General features: G+C 36.0%; 1 protein-coding gene across 6 annotated transcripts in view; it reads right to left on the reverse strand.

Moving 5' to 3' along the window:
• LOC116463605 (interaptin-like) overlaps positions 1–18,862 on the reverse strand; it is a 219,127-nt gene that overhangs the window by 90,909 nt on the left and 109,356 nt on the right. For all 6 annotated transcript variants that reach the window (XM_058434757.1, XM_032146789.2, XM_058434759.1 and 3 more), the window contains one exon: positions 12,288–12,473. In XM_058434757.1, the coding sequence (XP_058290740.1) occupies positions 12,288–12,473 (186 nt within the window). The remainder of the gene's footprint in view (positions 1–12,287; positions 12,474–18,862) is intronic.

Raw genomic sequence — 18,862 nt, forward strand, 5'->3', positions numbered from 1 at the left:
ACACACACACACACACACACACACACACACACACACACACACACACAATTCCTAGGAATAAAATACATAGGAATACAGCTAACTAGGACAATGAAAGGTCTCTACAATGAGAATTACAAACTACCCAAAGAAATTAGAGATGACAAAAAGAAATAGAAGAACATCCCATGCTCATGGATTGGAAGAATCAGTATCAGTAAAATGGCCATACTGCCCAAAGCAATTTACAGATTCAATGCTATTCCTATCAAACTATCAATGACATTTTTCATAAAATTAGAAAAAAATTATTTAAAAATTCATATGGAATCAAAAAAGAGCCAGAATAGCCAAGGAAATCCTAAGCAAAAAGAACAAAGCTGCAGGCATCACATTATCCAACTTCAAACTATACTACCAGGCTGTAGTAATCAAAACAATATAAGAAATTAAAAAGGGGCAGTAACTACAAATAAAGAATAAGAAATAATAAGAAAATAATGCTCTGAACAACCTCATGCCAATAGCTTTGAAATCTTAGGTGAAATGGACATATTAATACAAAAATATATTTTACTAAGATTGAATCAACAAAATCAAAAGGTTCTGTAACTATTAAATAAATTGAAGCAGTGTCTTTCCACAAAGATATGGCCAGATGGTTTTCTCAGCAAATTCTACTAAACTTTCAAGAAACAGAGAATCTTAATTTTATACAATGTTTTAGAAAGAACCAAAAATTAAAGTATATTTCTCAACTCATTCTACAAGGCCACAGTGACCTGTAACCACAGTCTGACAAAGATATTAAAATAAAGAAATATAGGCCTATTTCTATTATGAAAATTGATGCAGCAATTTTTAACTAAATGTGAGTAAATGGAAACAAACAGCTTTTCTTTATGCTGAGTATGTGATCAAGTCTTATTAAATGTTCCTTTGAAATATGAAGTAAAATACAATTCTCTACTTGAGAATTCTTGTAAAATCCTTGTGAAAACCCCAAATGCAAATCAAAACCACAGTGAGATACCATCTCACACCAGTTAGAATGGCCATCATTAAAAAATCAGGAAACAACAGGTGCTGGAGAGGATGTGGAGAAATAGGAACACTTTTACACTGTTGGTGGGACTGTAAACTAGTTCAACCATTGTGGAAGTCAGTGTGGCGATTCCTCAGGGATCTAGAACTAGAAATACCATTTGACCCAGCCATCCCATTACTGGGTATATACCCAAAGGAGTATAAATCATGCTGCTATAAAGACACATGCACACGTATGTTTATTGCGGCACTATCCACAATAGCAAAGACTTGGAACCAACCCAAATGTCCAACAACAATAGACTGGATTAAGAAAATGTGGCACATATACACCATGGAATACTATGCAGCCATAAAAAATGATGAGTTCGTGTCCTTTGTAGGGACATGGATGAAACTGGAAAACATCATTCTCAGTAAACTATCGCAAGGACAAAAAAACAAACACCGCATGTTCTCACTCATAGGTGGGAATTGAACAATGAGAACTCATGGACACAGGAAGGGGAACATCACATTCCGGGTACTGTTGTGGGGTGGGGGGTGGGGGGGGGGCGGGGACAGCATTAGGAGATATACCTAATGCTAAATGACGAGCTAATGGGTGCAGGAAATCAACATGGCACATGGATACATATGTAACAAACCTGCACATTGTGCACATGTACCCTAAAACCTAAAGTATTAAAAAAAAAAAAAAAAACCCTAGAAGGTAGGGGCTGTTATTATACCCATTTTGTAAATAAAGAAACTAAGGCCCAGAGAAGTTAAGTAACTTATCCAAAATAACACAGCTAGTAAATATTGAAGCCAAAAGAACAGCATGGTACTAGTACGAAAACAGGCACACAGACCAATGGACCAGAATAAAGAGCACAGAAATAAAAATGCAAACCTACAACAATCTGATCTTTGATAAAGCTGACAAAAACAAGCAATGGGAAAAGACTCCCTATTCAGTAAATGGTGCTGGGATAACTGGCTAGCCATATGCAGAATACTGAAACTAGACCCCTTCCTTATATCATATATAGAAATCAACTCAAGATGTATTAAAGACTTAAATGTAAAACCCAAAACTACAAACACCCTGGAAGACAACCTAGGGAATTACCATTCTGGACATAGGAATGGGCAAAGATTTCATAACAAAGACACCATAAGCAATTGCAACAAAGGCAAAAACTGACAAATGGGATCTAATTAAACTTAAGAACTTCTGTACACCAAAAGAAACTATTGACAGAGTAAACAGACAACTTACAGAATGGGAGACAAAATTTGCAAACTATGCAGCAGATAAAGGTCTATTATCAAGCGTCTGTAAGGACCTTTAATTTACAAGAAAAAACCCCAAACAAGCCCATTAAAAAGTGGGCAAAGATCATGAACAGACACTTCTCAAAAGAAGACATACATGTGGCCAAACAGGAAAAAAAGTTCACCATCACTGATTATTAGAGAAATGCAAATCAAGTGCCAATGAGATATCACCTTACACCAGTCAGAATGGCTATTATTAAAAAGTCAAAAAATAACAGATGCTGGTGAGGTTGCAGAGAAAAGGACACACTTATACCCTGTTGCTGGGAGTGTAAATTAGTTCAACATTGTGGAAAGCCATATGGCAATTCCTCAAGGAGCTAAAAGCAGAACTACCATTCGACCCAGTAATCCCATAATTGGGTATATACCCAGAGGAATATAAAGCATTCTACCACAAAGACACATGCATGCAAATGTTCATAGCAGCACTATTCACAATAGCAAAGACATGGAATCAACCTAAGTGCCCATCAATGACAGATTGAACGTTCACTGTCAGCATTATTATTTAACAGAGTGTCAGAGCTTCAGATGAATTTAATAACATATGAAGAAGACAAGAAAATAAAATAACAGATATAAACACTGGGAAAAAATAGATGAAATCTTTTGGGAAGTTGTATGCCCAACAGTCACTAATAAAAAATGTCTGCTGTAGAATTAATATGAGAATTTTGTGGGGTGGATGGATATAAAACAAATATATAAAAATAAATAGCTTTTGTCTACTCTATCAACAAAAATTGAAATAGGAAAAATAGTCTATTTATGGTAGAGGCAAAACTGATAGTAACAAATTTAACAAGAATGGCAAAGAAACATATTTAAGTAAAACTATTACATCTTATTAAAGAACATATAATAGCATTAAAAATGAAACAGCATACCATATTTTTGAATGAAAAGACTTACAATATTCAAATGACAATATTATCAAAATTTTTAATTCTCTAAAATTTAGTTTATAAATATAATGCAATTCGAATTAGAATCCTTGTTGGCATTAGAGGTGAATGAAATCATCTTAAAGTTTATGTGGAAGAATAACTTCCTTTTAATATGTAGGAAAGATGTAATGAGTAGAGAGAGAAAATCTTTTACTAGGTAATTCTTGGAGCCTGTGGATTAGAGGTAAATAAAATTATATTAAAGTTAAAATGAAAGACTAACTGTATGCAAATATGTATTTAAAAAGTAAGAATGGTGGAGACAGAAAGGACTTAGCACCTAAAAGAATATGCTAATAAGTCATATTCAAATCAATGTAATATTAATGGTGCATCAAATAAATTAGTGGAACAGAAGACAGAATATAGTAATAGTTGCTAGTACAGACAGTTCCTGACTTATGGTTCAATATGATTTTTGACTTTATGATGGGTTTGTCAGGATGTAACCCCATCATAAGTTGAGAGGCTCCTTACCAATTACGATGGGGTTCTGGTTTCCATTGAATGAATATTGCTTTAACACCACAGTAAAGTCAAAAATTTGTAAGTTGAATCATGGTAGGGTGGGATTGTCTGCTGCGTTGCCAGCATCAAATGCATTTTTTTACTTACAATATTTTCAAGTTAGGATGGGTTTATTGGGACATAACCCCACTGTAAGTAAGGGAGCATCTGTATATATTAAAATTTTAAGGTATAACAGATAGTAGTTCTATGTACTGAGAAAAGGATAAATTATTTAATACATAATACTGATACAATTGGAAAAGAGTAAATCTGGACCACTATATCTTGCACCATATTAAAGATAAATTCTAGAGGGGAGGGGGAGCAAGAAGGCCAAAGAGAAGCCTCCAGGAATCATCCGCCTTGCAGGAACAACAAAATTGAACAGCTATCCACACACAAAAGGCACCTTCATAAGAAGCAAAATCAGATCAGCAATCATAATACTTGGTTTTAACATCCTATTGAGGAAAGAAGCACTGAAGAGGGTAGGAAAGACAGTCTTGAATTTCCAGTGCTACCCCTCCCCCCATCATTTGGCAGCAGACCTGTGGCACAGAGAGAGAATCTGTCTTTTGGGGAGGAAGAGTGCAGTGACTGTGGGACTTTTCATCATAACTCAGTGTTGCTCTGTCACAGCAGAAAGCAACCAGGGGCAGAATTCAGACAGTGTTCACAGAGGAAGCATTTGGACCAGCCCTAGCCAGAGGCAAATTATCCATCCCAGTGACAGGTACCTAAGTTCCAGCAGGCTCCACCACTACTGGCTAAAGTGCTCTGAGGTCCTAAGTAAACTGGAAAGGCAGTCTGGGAGACAAGAACTGCAATTCCTGGGCAAGTCCTGGTGCTATGCTGGACTTGCAGCCAGTGAACGTGGGGTGCATGTGACCTAGTGAGCTGAGGCATCCAAGGGAGTGCTTGCATCCCCCGTCCCCCAACCCCAGGTAGTGCAGCTCTGGAAGAGACTCCTTTACTTTGCTTGAGGAGAGGAGAGAGGAGAGTAAACAGGACTTTGTCTTGCAACTTTGATACTAGCTCAGCCACAGTAGAATAGGGCAAAAGGCAGAATCCCAAGACCCCCTTTTCAGGCTCTAGCTCCTGGACAACATTTCTAAACACACCCTGGGCCAGAAGGGAACATGGTGCCTTGAAGGGAAGGAATCATTTCTGGCAGAATTCATCACCTGCTGACTAAGAACTGAATAGTCAGCCGTGGTAGCAATATAGTGGTAACCATACAGTACTTAACACAGGCCTTGGGTGAGACTCAGAACTATGCTGGTTTCAGGTGTGATGCAGCACATTTCCAGCATTGGTGGCTATGGGAAGAGACCATTCCTGCTTGAGGAAAAGAGAGGGAAGAGAAGAGAAAGGGGACCTTATTTTTTAGCTAGAGTACCAGCTTGGCCGCAGTGGTGTAGAGCACCAAGCAAGCTTCTGAGGTCCCTGACTCCAGGCCTTAGCTCCTGAACAGAATTTCTGGACCCTCTCTGTGCCAGAGAAGAGCCCATGGCCCTGAAGGGAGAGACTGAGGACTGGCAACATTCACTACAAGCTGAATGAAGAGCCCTTGGGCCTTGAGTGAACAGTGGTGGTAGCCAGGCAGTACTTGTTGTGGCCGGGGCAGTGGTGGCCGTGGGGAGACATTCCTCTTCTTGAGGAAGGGAGAAGGAAGAGTGGAAAGGACTTTGTCTTGTGGCTTGGATGTCAGCTCAGCTATAGTAGGATAGAACACCAGGTAGATTCCTAAGCTTCCTGACTCCAGGCCCTGGCTCCTATACAGCATCCCCAGACCTGCCCAGGGCCAGAGGGAACTCACTGCCGTAAAAGGAAGAGCATAAACCTGACTGAATTAGCCATCTGCTGATTATAGAGCCCTGGGGCCTTCAGTGAGCATCAGCAGTAGCCAGGCAGTGGTCACTGCAGGCCTTGAGCGAGACCCAAATGAAGTGCTATGCTGGCTTTGGGTCTGACCCAGCACAGTTCCAGTGGTGGTGGCCACAGGGGTACTCGAATCACCCCCTCCCCAGCTCCAGGAAGCTTAGCACAGACAGAAACACTCTGTTTGGGGGAAGGTAAGGAAAGAGAACAAGAGTCTCTGTCAGGCAATCCCGGGAATAATTGGATCTTACCCAAGACCACCAAGGTGGTATATCTACAAGTCTGCAAGAGCCACAATATTACTGGGCAGGTGGTGCCCTCTAAAGCAGGTATGGCTGTAATGACTAAAGACTTAGATCATAACACCCAAGTCTCTTCAAATACCTAGAAAGTCTTCCTAAGAAATATGGATACAAACAAGGCCACACTGTGACGGCTACAATAAATACCTAACTCCAATACCCGGACACCAACAAATATCAAGATCATCCAGGAAAACATGACCTCACCAAATGAACTAAATAAAGCACCAGGAATCAATCCTAGAAAGACAGAGATATGTGACCTTTCAGACAGATAATTCAAAATAGCTGTTTTGAGGCAGCTCAATAAAATCCAAGATAACAGAGAACGAATTCAGCATTCTATCAGATAAAATTTAACAAAGAGACTGAAATAACTAAAGAGAATCAAGTAGAAATTCTTTAGTTAAAAATGCATTTGACATACTAAAGAATTCATCAGAGTCTACTAACAGCAGAATTGATCAAGCAGAAGAAAGAATGGGTTATAAGATATTATTTGCAAGCTTCATGGTAAACCTCAAACCAAAAAGCATACAACAGATACACAAAAAATAAAAAGCAAGAAATTAACATACCACCTGAGGAAATCACCTTCACCAAAAGGAAGAGATAAAGGAAGGAACGAAGAGAGAGAAGACCAGAAAACAAATAAAGCGGCAGGAGTAAGTCCTTACTTATTGATAATAACATTGAATGTAAACAGACTAAACTCTTAATTGAAAGACAGAATAACTAAATGAATTAAAAAATAAGACCTTATGATTTGTTGTCTACAAGAAACACACTTCACCTATAAAGACACAATAAACTGAAAGTAAAGGGATGGAAAAAAATTCCATGCAAATGGACACAAACAAAAAAAAACACACAAAAAACTATATTTATACCATACAAAATAGATTTCGAAACAAAAACTATAAAAAGAGACAAAGTCGTTACATAACGATAAAGGGGTTGATTCAGCACAAGGATGTAATAATTGTAAATATGTATGCACCCAAGACTAGAGTACCCATATATATAAAGCAAATATTACTAGAGCTAAAAAGGGAGATAGACTCTAGTACAATAATAGCTGGAGACTTCAACACCCCACTTTCAGGACTGCACAGGTCTCCCAGATAGAAACTCAACAAAGAAACATCAGAGTTAATTTGAAGAGCAGAACAAATGGACCTCATAGAATTTTAACAAACATTTCATCCAGTGGCTACAGAACACACATTCTTCTCAGCACATGAATCATTTTCAAGGATAGACCATGTAAGGCCTCAAAAAAAGTCTTAAAACTTTCAAAACAATTGAAATAATATCAAATATCTTCTCTGATCAAAATGGAATAAAACTAGACAGGAACAAGAGGTATCTTAGAAACCATACAAACGTGAAAAATTAAACAATATGTTCCTGAATAGCCAGTGGTTCAATGAAGAAATAAGGAAGTAAATTTTAAAATTTCTTAAAACAAATTAAAATGTAAACACAACATAGCAAAACCTATGGGATCCAGCAAAAGCAGTACAAGAAGAAAGTCTATAGCAATAAGCACTTACATCAAAAAAGTAGAAAGCTTCAAATCAACACAACAATGCATCTTAAAGCAAGAGAAAACCAAGTCCAAAATTAGAAGAAAAGAAATAAAGATCAGAGCAAAAATAAATGAAATTAAGACTGAAGAAAACAATACAAAAGATCAACAAAATGAAAAGTTGGTCTCTTGAAAAGATAAACAAAATTAACAAACTTTTTTTTTTGAGACAGAGTCTCACTGTCGCCCAGGCTGGAGTGCAATGGCGCGATCTCGGCTCACTGCAGGCTCCACCCCCTGGGGTTCACGCCATTCTCCTGCCTCAGCCTCCTGAGTAGCTGGGACTACAGGAGCCTGCCACCTCGCCCAGCTAATTTTTTGTATTTTTAGTAGAGACGGGGTTTCACTGTGTTAGCTGGGATGGTCTCGATCTCCTGACCTCGTGATCCGCCCGCCTCAGCCTCCCAAAGTGCTGGGATTACAGGCATGAGCCACAGTGCCCGGCCTAAAATTAACAAACTTTTAACCCAACTAATAAAGGAAAAAAAGAGAAGACCCAGATAAATACAATCAGACGTGAAAAAGGAGACATTACAACCGATACTGCAGAAACTCAAATTCCAATAAATTGGAAAACCTAGAAGAAATGAATAAATTCCTACACATATACAATCTACCAAGATTGATCAATGAAGAAATCCAAAACCTGAACAGGCCAATAATAAAAGGGAAGCAAGGATGGTCCAACATATGCAAATCAGTGTGATACATTATATTAAGAGAATGAAGGACAAAAACCATAGGATTGTTTCAGTTGATTCTGAAAAGACATTTGATAGAATTCAACATGCCATTGTGATAAGAACCCTAAAAAAACTGGGTATAGAAGGAACATATCTCAACATAAAAAAAGCCATATATAAGAGGTCCACATTTAGTATCATACTGAACAGGGAAAAATTAAAAGCCTTTCCTCTAAGTATGGTACACAACAGGGATGCCCACTTTTACCACCATTATTCAACACAGTGCTGAAAATCCTAGCTAGAGCAATCAGACATGATAAGGAAATAAAAGGCATCCAAATTGGAAAGGAAGAAGTCAAATAATCCTTGTTTGCAGATGATATCATCTTATATTTAGAAAAACCTAAAGACTCTATAAAAACTATTAGAACTGATTAATTCAGTAAAGTTGCAGGATACAGAATCAACATACAAAAATCAGTAGCAATTCTATATGACAACAATGAACAATCTGAAAAAGAAATCAAGAAAATCATCCTATTTACAATAGGTACAAATAAAATAAAATATCTAGGAATAAACCTAACCAAAGAAGTAAAAGTTCTCCAAAATGAAAACATCGATGAAAGAAATTGAAAAGGAAACAAAAAAAAATGGAAAGATATTCCAAGTTCATAGATTGGAAAAATCAGTATTATTAAAATGCCCATACTACCCAAAGCAATCTACAGATACAATGCAATCACTATCAAAATACCAATGTCATTCTTCACAGAAATAACAAAAATAATCCTAAAATTTAGATGGAATCACAAAAGACCCAGAATAGTCAAAGCTATTCTGAACAAAAATAACAAAACTGGAGAAATCACATTACCTGACTTCAAATTATACTACAGAGTTATAGTAAACAAAACAACCAGGTACTGACATAAAAACAGACACAGAGACCAATGGAACAGAACAGAAAACATAGAAACAATTTCATGCATCTACAGTGAACTAAATTTTGACAAAAGTGCCAAGAACATAGGTTGGGGGAGGACAGTCTCTTCAGTAAATGCTCCTGGGAAAACAGGATATCCATATGCAGATGAATAAAACTAGATCCCTATCTCTCACCATATACAAAAATGAAATCACAATGGATTAAATATTTAAATGTAAGACCTCAAACTATGAAACTACTAAAAGAAAACATTAGGGAAACCCTTCAGGACATTGGACTAGGCAAAAGTTTCTTGAGTAATACCCCACAAGCGCAGGCAGCCAAAGTAAAAATGGACAAATGGGATCACATCAAGTTAAAAACATTCTGCAGGGATCACATCAAGTTAAAAACCTCCTGCACAGCAAAGGAAACCATCAACAAAGTCAAGAGACAACCCACAGAATGGGAGAAAATATTTGCAAACTATCCATCTGACAAGGGATTAATAACCAGAATACACAAGCAGCTCAAACAACTCTATAGGAAAAAATTTAATAACCTGATTTAAACAAATGGGCAAAAGATCTAAATAGACATTTCTCAAAAGAAGACAAACAAATGGCAAACAGGTATATGGAAAGGTGTTCAACATCACTGATCATCAGAGAAATGCAAATCAAAACTATACTGAGATATAATCTCACCTCAGTTAAAATGTTTTTTATCCAAATGACAGGCAATAGAAATTCTGGCAAAGTTATGGAGAACAGGGAACCCTTGAACACTGTTGGTGGTAATATAAATTAGTATAATCAATATGGAGAACAGTTTGGAGGTTCCTCAAAAAACTAGACGTAGAACTACCATATGGTCCAGGAATCTCACTGATAGTTATAATACTGAAAGAAAGGAAATCAGTATATTGAAGAGGTATCTACACTCCCATGTTTATTGCAGCACTATTCACAATAGCCAAGATTTGGAAGTAACCCAAGTGTCCATCAACAAATGAACAGATAAAGAAAATGGGGTAAATATACACAATGGAGTCCTATTCAGCCATAAAAAGAATGAGATACAGTCATCTGCAACAACACAGATGAAACTGGAGGTCATTATGTTAAATGAAATAAGCCAGCCAGAGAAAGACAAATTTTGCATATTTATTTGTAGAAACTACAAAAAATTAAAACAGTTGAACTTCTGGCAATAGAGAATAGAATGGTGGTTACCAGAGTCTGGGAAGGGTGATGGGGCAGGGATGCGGGGATGGAAAGTGGGGATGGTTAATGGGTACAAATATATAGTTAGATAGGATGAATAAAAGCTAGTATTTGATAACACAACAGGGTAACCACAGTCAACAATAATATTGTACATTTAAAAATAACTAAAAGAGATAAATTAATTGTATGTAAAACAAAGAAAGGACAAATGCTTGAGGCAGGACACCTCATTTACCCTGATGTGATTATTATACATTGTATGCCTGTACCAAAATATCTCATGTATCCTATAAATATATACCTCTACTATGTACCCACAAAAATTAAAAAGAAAAAATTTCAAATAGCTGACTAAATTTTTTAAATAAAATCAAAATAAATTCCATATGTATTAATGACTCACTTGGGAAACAAAACCCAGGATACTATATGTACTATCTAGGAATGGGACTACTTTAATAAGACTACCCAGAAACAATAAAAGATAATCATTGATTATACCAAAATGAAAAACTTCAATATGGTAAAATTTACCATAAAAAGTCAATAGATAAATTATGCATTTGAAAAAAATTGAATGTAGAATATCTATGCTGTATAAAATTTGCTGTAAAATTATCAAGAAAAATTCCAATAATGCAATAGAAAATTTCTAGAATCTATGAATAGGTAGTTCTCAGGAAAGAAAATAAAAATATGTTATTTTAAATTTTATCTGATTTTAAAATTTTTATCTGTTGCATACTGCTATAAAGTTAATATGATGACTTATTATCTTCTCTTCCAACACTAGCTTCTCTCCAGATTTCCGTAGTCTGTGGTATGCTCCCATCATTAAAGACTCCCAAACACAGGAGGTTCAGAGCCCTTTCTGACTTCCTTCTCTTCCATATTTACTCAGACAAATGTTCATCTCCCTGGTCTTGGGTAGTCACCTCAACCCTGATTCTATCTCACCCTTCCCACTGGGCCACGGAGAAGCCTAAATAGACGCAGTGGGACAAGCATGAGCATTGAAGTCTAACCAGTTTTGCTTTTACTCTCTGCAATTTACTAGGAATGTAGTACCAGTCATGATACTTTGTGGGCCTTGGTTCTCTCCTCTGTAAGGATAATTATACCTGCTTTTCATGGTCACTATGAGAACAGATAGAAATAATTCACATAAAGTGTCTAGCACACTTAGGACTTAAAAAAATGTGAGTTCCCTTCCCTACTTCAGCTTCTTATGGTTAGTCTTGGGATTGGGATACTGGAAAAGATATTTTCAAAATGGCTACTTGACTCCAGTGTCTTGATGTTTGAAACACCTCTATTCATTACTAACAGATTAATTTTTCTAAAACTCTGCTTTTGTGATATCATTCTTCTGATTACCTATTTTATTGATCCCTTACTAACTTCAGGGAAAATTACAAACTCTACATTTACTGTCAAGACACTCATTCCTCTGAGGTGGAGACAAATTTTAAAACCTTGCCCAAGATGCTTCAAACACTTTAAATTTTTTCATTTGGAAAAATGAAGGATTGCCTACAATTCTGGATTCACCTTTACAAGGAAACATAGGAAAGCACAGATATACCAAAATAAATTTCACTTTATTTTTCTGAAATCTTACATTGCAGTTGAAATGTCTTTTATGTATCCACTTAAGTCTTACCACACTAAATGGCAAAACTGGAAATGATGACAGCAAGTATTGACCACAGACACAGTTATCACCATAGCGATACTAATAATTAGGCATATTTGCAAGTCAAAATAATTAAAACAAGATTTTGTTATAAGTAAAAATGTAAACATTTATTCATATAGTTATATAACTAGTCACCAAAAACAGCAAAAGGCTTTTCTTTACCTAGTACTTGTTTTTGCAAATCATAGCATCTGGTTTGCAAGTTTACTTCCTGTTGTCTAGATGTCTGAATCTGCTGAGATCTCAATATGGCTGCATCTGACAACAATTTCAGATTTTTCATTTCCTTTTCAAGGCATACTTTATTTCTCTGGGACACTGTCAAACTTTTATTCAGTATGTCTATTTCTGTAAAAAGAATTCAAAGTTTACAAATAGCCAATAATTGAATCATAAAACATTTCTCTAAAGATTGGTTTCTTTCAGAAAATTAATAGTTGAAAGGCAAGATGACATTTCTGAGATTATAATGACATCTAACTAAAAAGTTAAATTTAAATAGTCAGTCTAAAATGATAAAAAAGTTTTATTGCTACATGATGCATGAAATCTTTTAACAGTATTTTTTTTTAGCTTTTAAATTGTATTAAGTGGTAATACAGCCTGCTTTTTAAATACTTATATAAATGAATAATATAAGATCTGTGTAATGTTATAGGTTTTATTGAAATGATTTTTTTTTTAGGCAACATGATTCAGAAAAGTAAATTTAAATGTTCTAGCATGAGCTGCTTGGGTGGCATTTCTAAGGGATTAACTAGAATATATTCTCTACAAATTATGAAGAAAGATTTTAGGAGTAGACTGGACAGAAGGATGTAGTGTCTAAAACTAATAAATTTATGGGAAGAAAGCATTAGTTAATAATATCTTAATGATTTTAATAGTACTCTGTCCCCCCAATAAGACCAGAATTCATAATAATCATGTCATTATTCTATTTAGATTGTTTAAAAATATGTCTTTATAGCTCTACTTAGATTTAAATATGCTAATTTTATACAATTTCATGAGAAATGCATGGAGAATATTATCCTTCAGAATAATTAATAAGCTCCTTGTTTATCCGTCTTTTCTGCACTATTGCCTTAAACTATCATTAAAACACATGAACACACACTCAACAAAGATAAAATAAATGCTATGAAATTTGTACAACCACAATTAATTCAATTGATGAGCATGTGATTTAGATGAAAATTTGGACAGTCTGCTTTTTAAGACATTTCACTTGGAATTCCCTTCTTTGGTTAGCCCATCCTGGACTAAGTGATAGGTTCAACATGTGACGAGATGTCAAAAGTGGTTGGTTTCATTTATTGCTCTTGGTCCACCACAGCAGAAACAGCAACCACATGGGCCAGTGAAGACCACAAGTACAGATAAATAGGACTGACATGCAGTAGAGGTAATGTGGCCAGCAAATGGTTATAGGAGAAGTAAAGCAGAGAGCTAGAACAGAGCACAGGAAAAAGAGCATGTTTTAAGGGATCGTGATGAGGAGGATCAGGAATGTAGTAAAAGGAGAGAAAAGCAAAATGTCTTTCCATGGGTAGAAAGCATGTCTGGGAGAAAAAGTGGCATTTGTGATAGACCTGGGGAATAAGCACAAGGGGTCTGGCACCTTCTCTACGTTTAGTTTCTGCTCAAAATGGAAAACCTAGAGAAATAAATTGCAGGAACCAAATAGGTGGGATTCTAATATAGTCCAATGATTATTTTATGTGGGAATTTTTTTTCCTCAAAATAGCTATATGCTGCTAAAACCTTATGACTATGCACCAATTTGTGTGAGGAAAACTACTAACACACAGTACATAAAATTTTTAAAAGAATGGAGTTAAAGAAAACAAGGAGGTTACAGTTTCCCTACGTACCTAAAAAGTCTTTCTGGATATTTTTGTAGCCAAAAAGGTAGCTTCTTAAGGCTGAATAAACTATAACATACCAAAACGATATCTATGTTTAAGTCAAATGACACTGCACAGCACCACACACGTGGTGTCACCTATTTATCATTTGCCAAAATGACACTGCTTAGGTTAGCAGGCTCTGTTAGCATACACTATACTCTAAAATAACTACTCATGTCAATGTGACTTTCTATCTGACATTTAAAGAATAAAAATCTGCAATACAAATTTATTTGTAAAATATATTCTAAGACATGGAAAAGTACATCAAGATTTCAAAACTAACAGAAGCTGTAACATTCCTAACATGGAGTTAGGAAAAAGTAAACTCAATGGAGATGAATTAACTTACCTTTTGCAAAATAAACACTCCTTTGCCTATGGCAATCCTGGTGTCAAAGATTCAATTCTACCCTTGCCATTATACAATTCCATACTTGTAAGACATGTGTCCCGATTTGGGGTTCAGAAATTAAGATCCCCACAAGGTCAACCTATACTGGTCATTGTAACCACCTTGAACCTTTCCTGTCTCAGCACCATCCCATGAAGAAGGTCCTCCTATCCTCATATATTCAGCTATCATGGCTCAAATGTTACCTCTGTGCGGAAATCTTTTTGGACCTGATCTGGATGTGATCTTCATCTTCCTGGAACTCACAGCAATTCACATCATTTGTATTGCACTGATCACATGCATACATGTGACCTATTATTGGACTATAAGTTATTTCAGGCCATAGATAGTATCTTACTCATTTCTATTTCCCCCATAATTTCTACTATGATGTCTTAGGATTAACAAGAGCTCAATAAATACCTAATAAATTAGTAAAGGCATTGCTGAGCAAAGCTTCTAAATTGTTTTTAATATACCACTAGTTGAAGATCCTGAATATGTGTTTATCCCAGCCTTCATTTCAGAGGCAGGCATTTTGAGCCCCACATTTTTAAATGTCAGAGTAGGATATGCAGTTAAAACACATATCCAAAAGAAACGTTTTTAATTGAATAAAATAATTGATCAATTCTATCCCTAATTTCATCAATTTTGTGAAAAATGTGGACTACATTTCTAAGCCTAATTCTAGATTTGAATTTTAAAAGTTCAACAACTATTCAGTCAACAGTTGTGTTGGGAGTGGAATTCACCTGATAAGTATTTTTCCTTGGTAAAAATATTTTTCCCAAAATTTTATTAAAATAAGTATGCTCTTGTTTAAGAAAATTTCATCTATAAGGCCGGGCGCGGTGGCTCACGCTTGTAATCCCAGCACTTTGGGAGGCCGAGGTGGGCGGATCACAAGGTCAGGAGATCGAGACCACGGTGAAACCCCATCTCTACTAAAAATACAAAAAATATTAGCCGGGCGTGGTGGCGGGCGCCTGTAGTCCCAGCTACTCGGAGAGGCTGAGGCAGGAGAATGGCGTGAACCCGAGAGGCGGAGCTTGCAGTGAGCCGAGACTTCGCCACTGCACTCCAGCCTGGGCGACAGAGCGAGACTCCGTCTCAAAAAAAAAAAAAAAAAAAGAAAATTTCATCTATAAAAACTTCATTTTAAAAAATATCAATTACATAAAGTGATATTTACTAGAATAGGAAGTATTTTACTCATACTTGCTACTCAATGTTCAGCATACATTATCAGCAAGAAAATATTAAGCAATTTCCTTTTCTAGGAATGCTGTTTCTGTTTTGGACTTTGATTTTAAAGCCTAACTTAATTTTAACATGCAAATCTTTTAAAGTAACTGAATAATATTGTGCAATATATATGGGGTTTACTACATTTATTAATTTGCTAGGGCTGCTGAAAGAGTACCACAGATTGAGTGCTTAAACAACAGAAATTTATTTTCTCACAGCTCCAGAGACTAGAAATCTGAGATCAAGGTGTCAGCAGGATTGGTTCCTTCTCCGACAGTGAAGGAAGGATCTGTTCCAGGTCTCTCTCCTTAGCTTGCAGGTGGCTGCCTTTTCTCTGTGTATTCACATGGTGTCCATAGGTGTCTGTGTACAGATTTCTTCTTATGACACCAGTCAGATTGGATTAGGGGCTACCCTGATGACCTCTTTAAAAACCTTATCTCCAAATATAGTTACTGTAGGAGGTACTGGAGATTAGGACTTTAACATTTCAGTATATGAATTTGGGGAGGGGGACACAATTCAGCCCATCACACTATATTTTAGAATATTTGTTATTCAAAATGTTTGTACTATTATCAAAATTTATAGCCAATACATGCTTTTAGCTTTTAGAATAAGTGTTATCACATAATTCACTAGCTAATGCAAGTACAATTATTACTGTTAAGCTTATGCAATCAATTTCTTTACCTTGATAAGTTTTTTTGTTTTGTTATTAGTCCTGTGAGCTTAGGCAAATGAACTCAAAATTATGTTAGGTCATTATATTATTAGGAAACCTCTATAACCTTATTATCAAGGCATTCTGATGTTACAAATACAGTGTCATTCTTAATTCACAAAACTTCACAGTTTTATTACAATAATAGGGAAAAAGACGCAGTGACCAGATTTACTAAAGAAATAAAAAAAACTACACAATTTTTTTTAAACTAAAAATGGCTGGGTGCGGTGCCTGTAATCCCAGCACTTTGGGAGGCCAAGGCAGGTGGATCACCTAAGGTCAGGAGTTCAAGACCAGCCTGGTCAACATGGCAAAACCCTGTCTCTACTAAAAATACAAAAATTAGCCGAGGGTGGTGGCATGCACCTGTAGTCCCAGCTACTCTGGAGGCTGAGGCAGGAGAATAGCTTGAATCTGGGAGGCAGAGGTTGCAGTGAGTAATCATGCCACTGCACTCCAGCCTGAGCAACAGAGCAAGACTCCATCTCAAAAAACAAAAAACAAACAAACAAAAAAACCCTAAAAACTTTTTATTTTGAAATAAGTATAAATTTACAGAAAGTTGCAAAGAAATGTGTAGGGAGTTCCTATTCAAACTTAACGCCACCTCACTTCTCCCTTTGTTGACATTTTGTATAACCGCAGCACACTATCAAAACTAGAAGATTGCATTGGTAAAATCCACAGAACTTACTCTGATTTTACCAATTGTATACACACTCGTGTGTGTGTGTGTGTGTGTGTTTATAGTTCCATGCAATTTTATCATAAATGTAGCTTCATTATAAATCAACACAATCAAAATACAGAATTGCTCTATTACCACAAAGCTGATCCCTGCTGTCCCTTTATAGCCAAACCTACCACTATCCCCATCATCCCTAATCCCTGGCTACCACTAATCTGTTCTCTGCACTTATAATTTTGTTATTTCAAGAATGCTATATAAACAAAATCATATCTTATGTAAACTTTTGAGACTGGCTATTTTCACTCAGCATAATTTAGTTGAGGTTCATTCAAGTTGTTACACATATTAATAATTTGTTCCTTTCTGTTGCTGAGTAGTATTACATGATATGGACATAGGACGTTTGTCTTTCATCCATTGAAAGACATTTGGGTTGTTTCCAATTTGGGGCTATTATGACTACAGCTGCTATGAACACTTACATACAAGTATTTTTGAGAGCATAGGTTTTCATTTATTTGGGATAAATGCTCAAGAGTGCAAATGTTGGGTCATGTGGTAAGTGCATCTTCAATTTCAGAGGAAACTGCAAAATTATTTTCTAGAATGGCTGAACCATTTTATATTCCTACCAGCAGTGCTGAGTAAACTGGTTTCTCTGATCCATGTTAACACTTAATATGGTCAGTCTTTTCAATTTTAGACATTCTAATAAATGTGTAGTTGTATTTAATTGTGGTTTTGCATTTTGCTCATGGCTAATGATGTTGAACGTTTTTTTCAGGTACTTATTTGCCATCTATATATCATCTTCGGTTACATTTCTACCGGTATCTTTTGCCCATTTTCTAATTGGATATTTTTAATATAGAATTTTGGGAGTTACTTATATATTCTACATATAAATCCTTTGTTGAATATGTGATTTGCAAGTACTTTCTCCCAGTCTGTACTGTAGCTTTTTATCCTTTCTAACAGGTCTTTCACAGAGCAAAAGTTGTTGTTGTTGTTGTTGTTGTTGTTTTTTAGGACAGGGTCTTGCAATGTTGTCCACACTGGAGTGCAGTGGCTGCTCGCAGGTATGATCATAGAACACAGCAGCCTCAAACTCCTGGGATTAAGCAATCCTCCCACCTCAGCGTCTTGAGTAGCTGGGACTACAGGCATGTGCTACTATACTCTGCAAAAGTTCTTAAATTTTACTGAGATCCAATTTATCAATTTTCCCTTTTAGGTATCATGATTTTAGTTCAAGTTTAAGAACTCTTTACCTAATCCTAGGCCCCAAAGATTTTTTTCCCTAAAAGTTTCATATTTTCTATTTAAGTCTGTGGTTAATCCACTGAGTTAGTTTTTGTAAAAGTGTGCATTTTAGGACAAGGTACTTTCTCTTTTTCTTTACCTAAGGATATCCAATTGTTCCAGCATCATTTGTTGAAAAGGCTATTCTTCCTCCACTGAATTTCTTGTGTGTCCTTATCAAAAATCAGTTGAGTATATTTTTCTGGTCTAATTATGTAGATTTTTAAAAAACTACATGTGAAAACCCTTTTTGTTACTTTATTTAGGAGAAAAGCTATAAACCCATTACAATGAACCATTCTGCAATAGAAATGAGAAACGAATATGATGGAAAAAACATGGACTTTAGAATAAAAAAGAATAGTTATAGCTAACATATCTTGCTTCCTTATTCTGCTAGGCATATGGGGTGTGTGTGTGTGTGTGTGTGTGTGTGTGTGTGTGTGTGTGTGTGTG

This window comes from Hylobates moloch, unplaced genomic scaffold, assembly GCF_009828535.3.
Source record: "Hylobates moloch isolate HMO894 unplaced genomic scaffold, HMol_V3 SCAFFOLD_44, whole genome shotgun sequence".
NCBI classification, from domain to species: Eukaryota; Metazoa; Chordata; class Mammalia; order Primates; family Hylobatidae; genus Hylobates; species Hylobates moloch.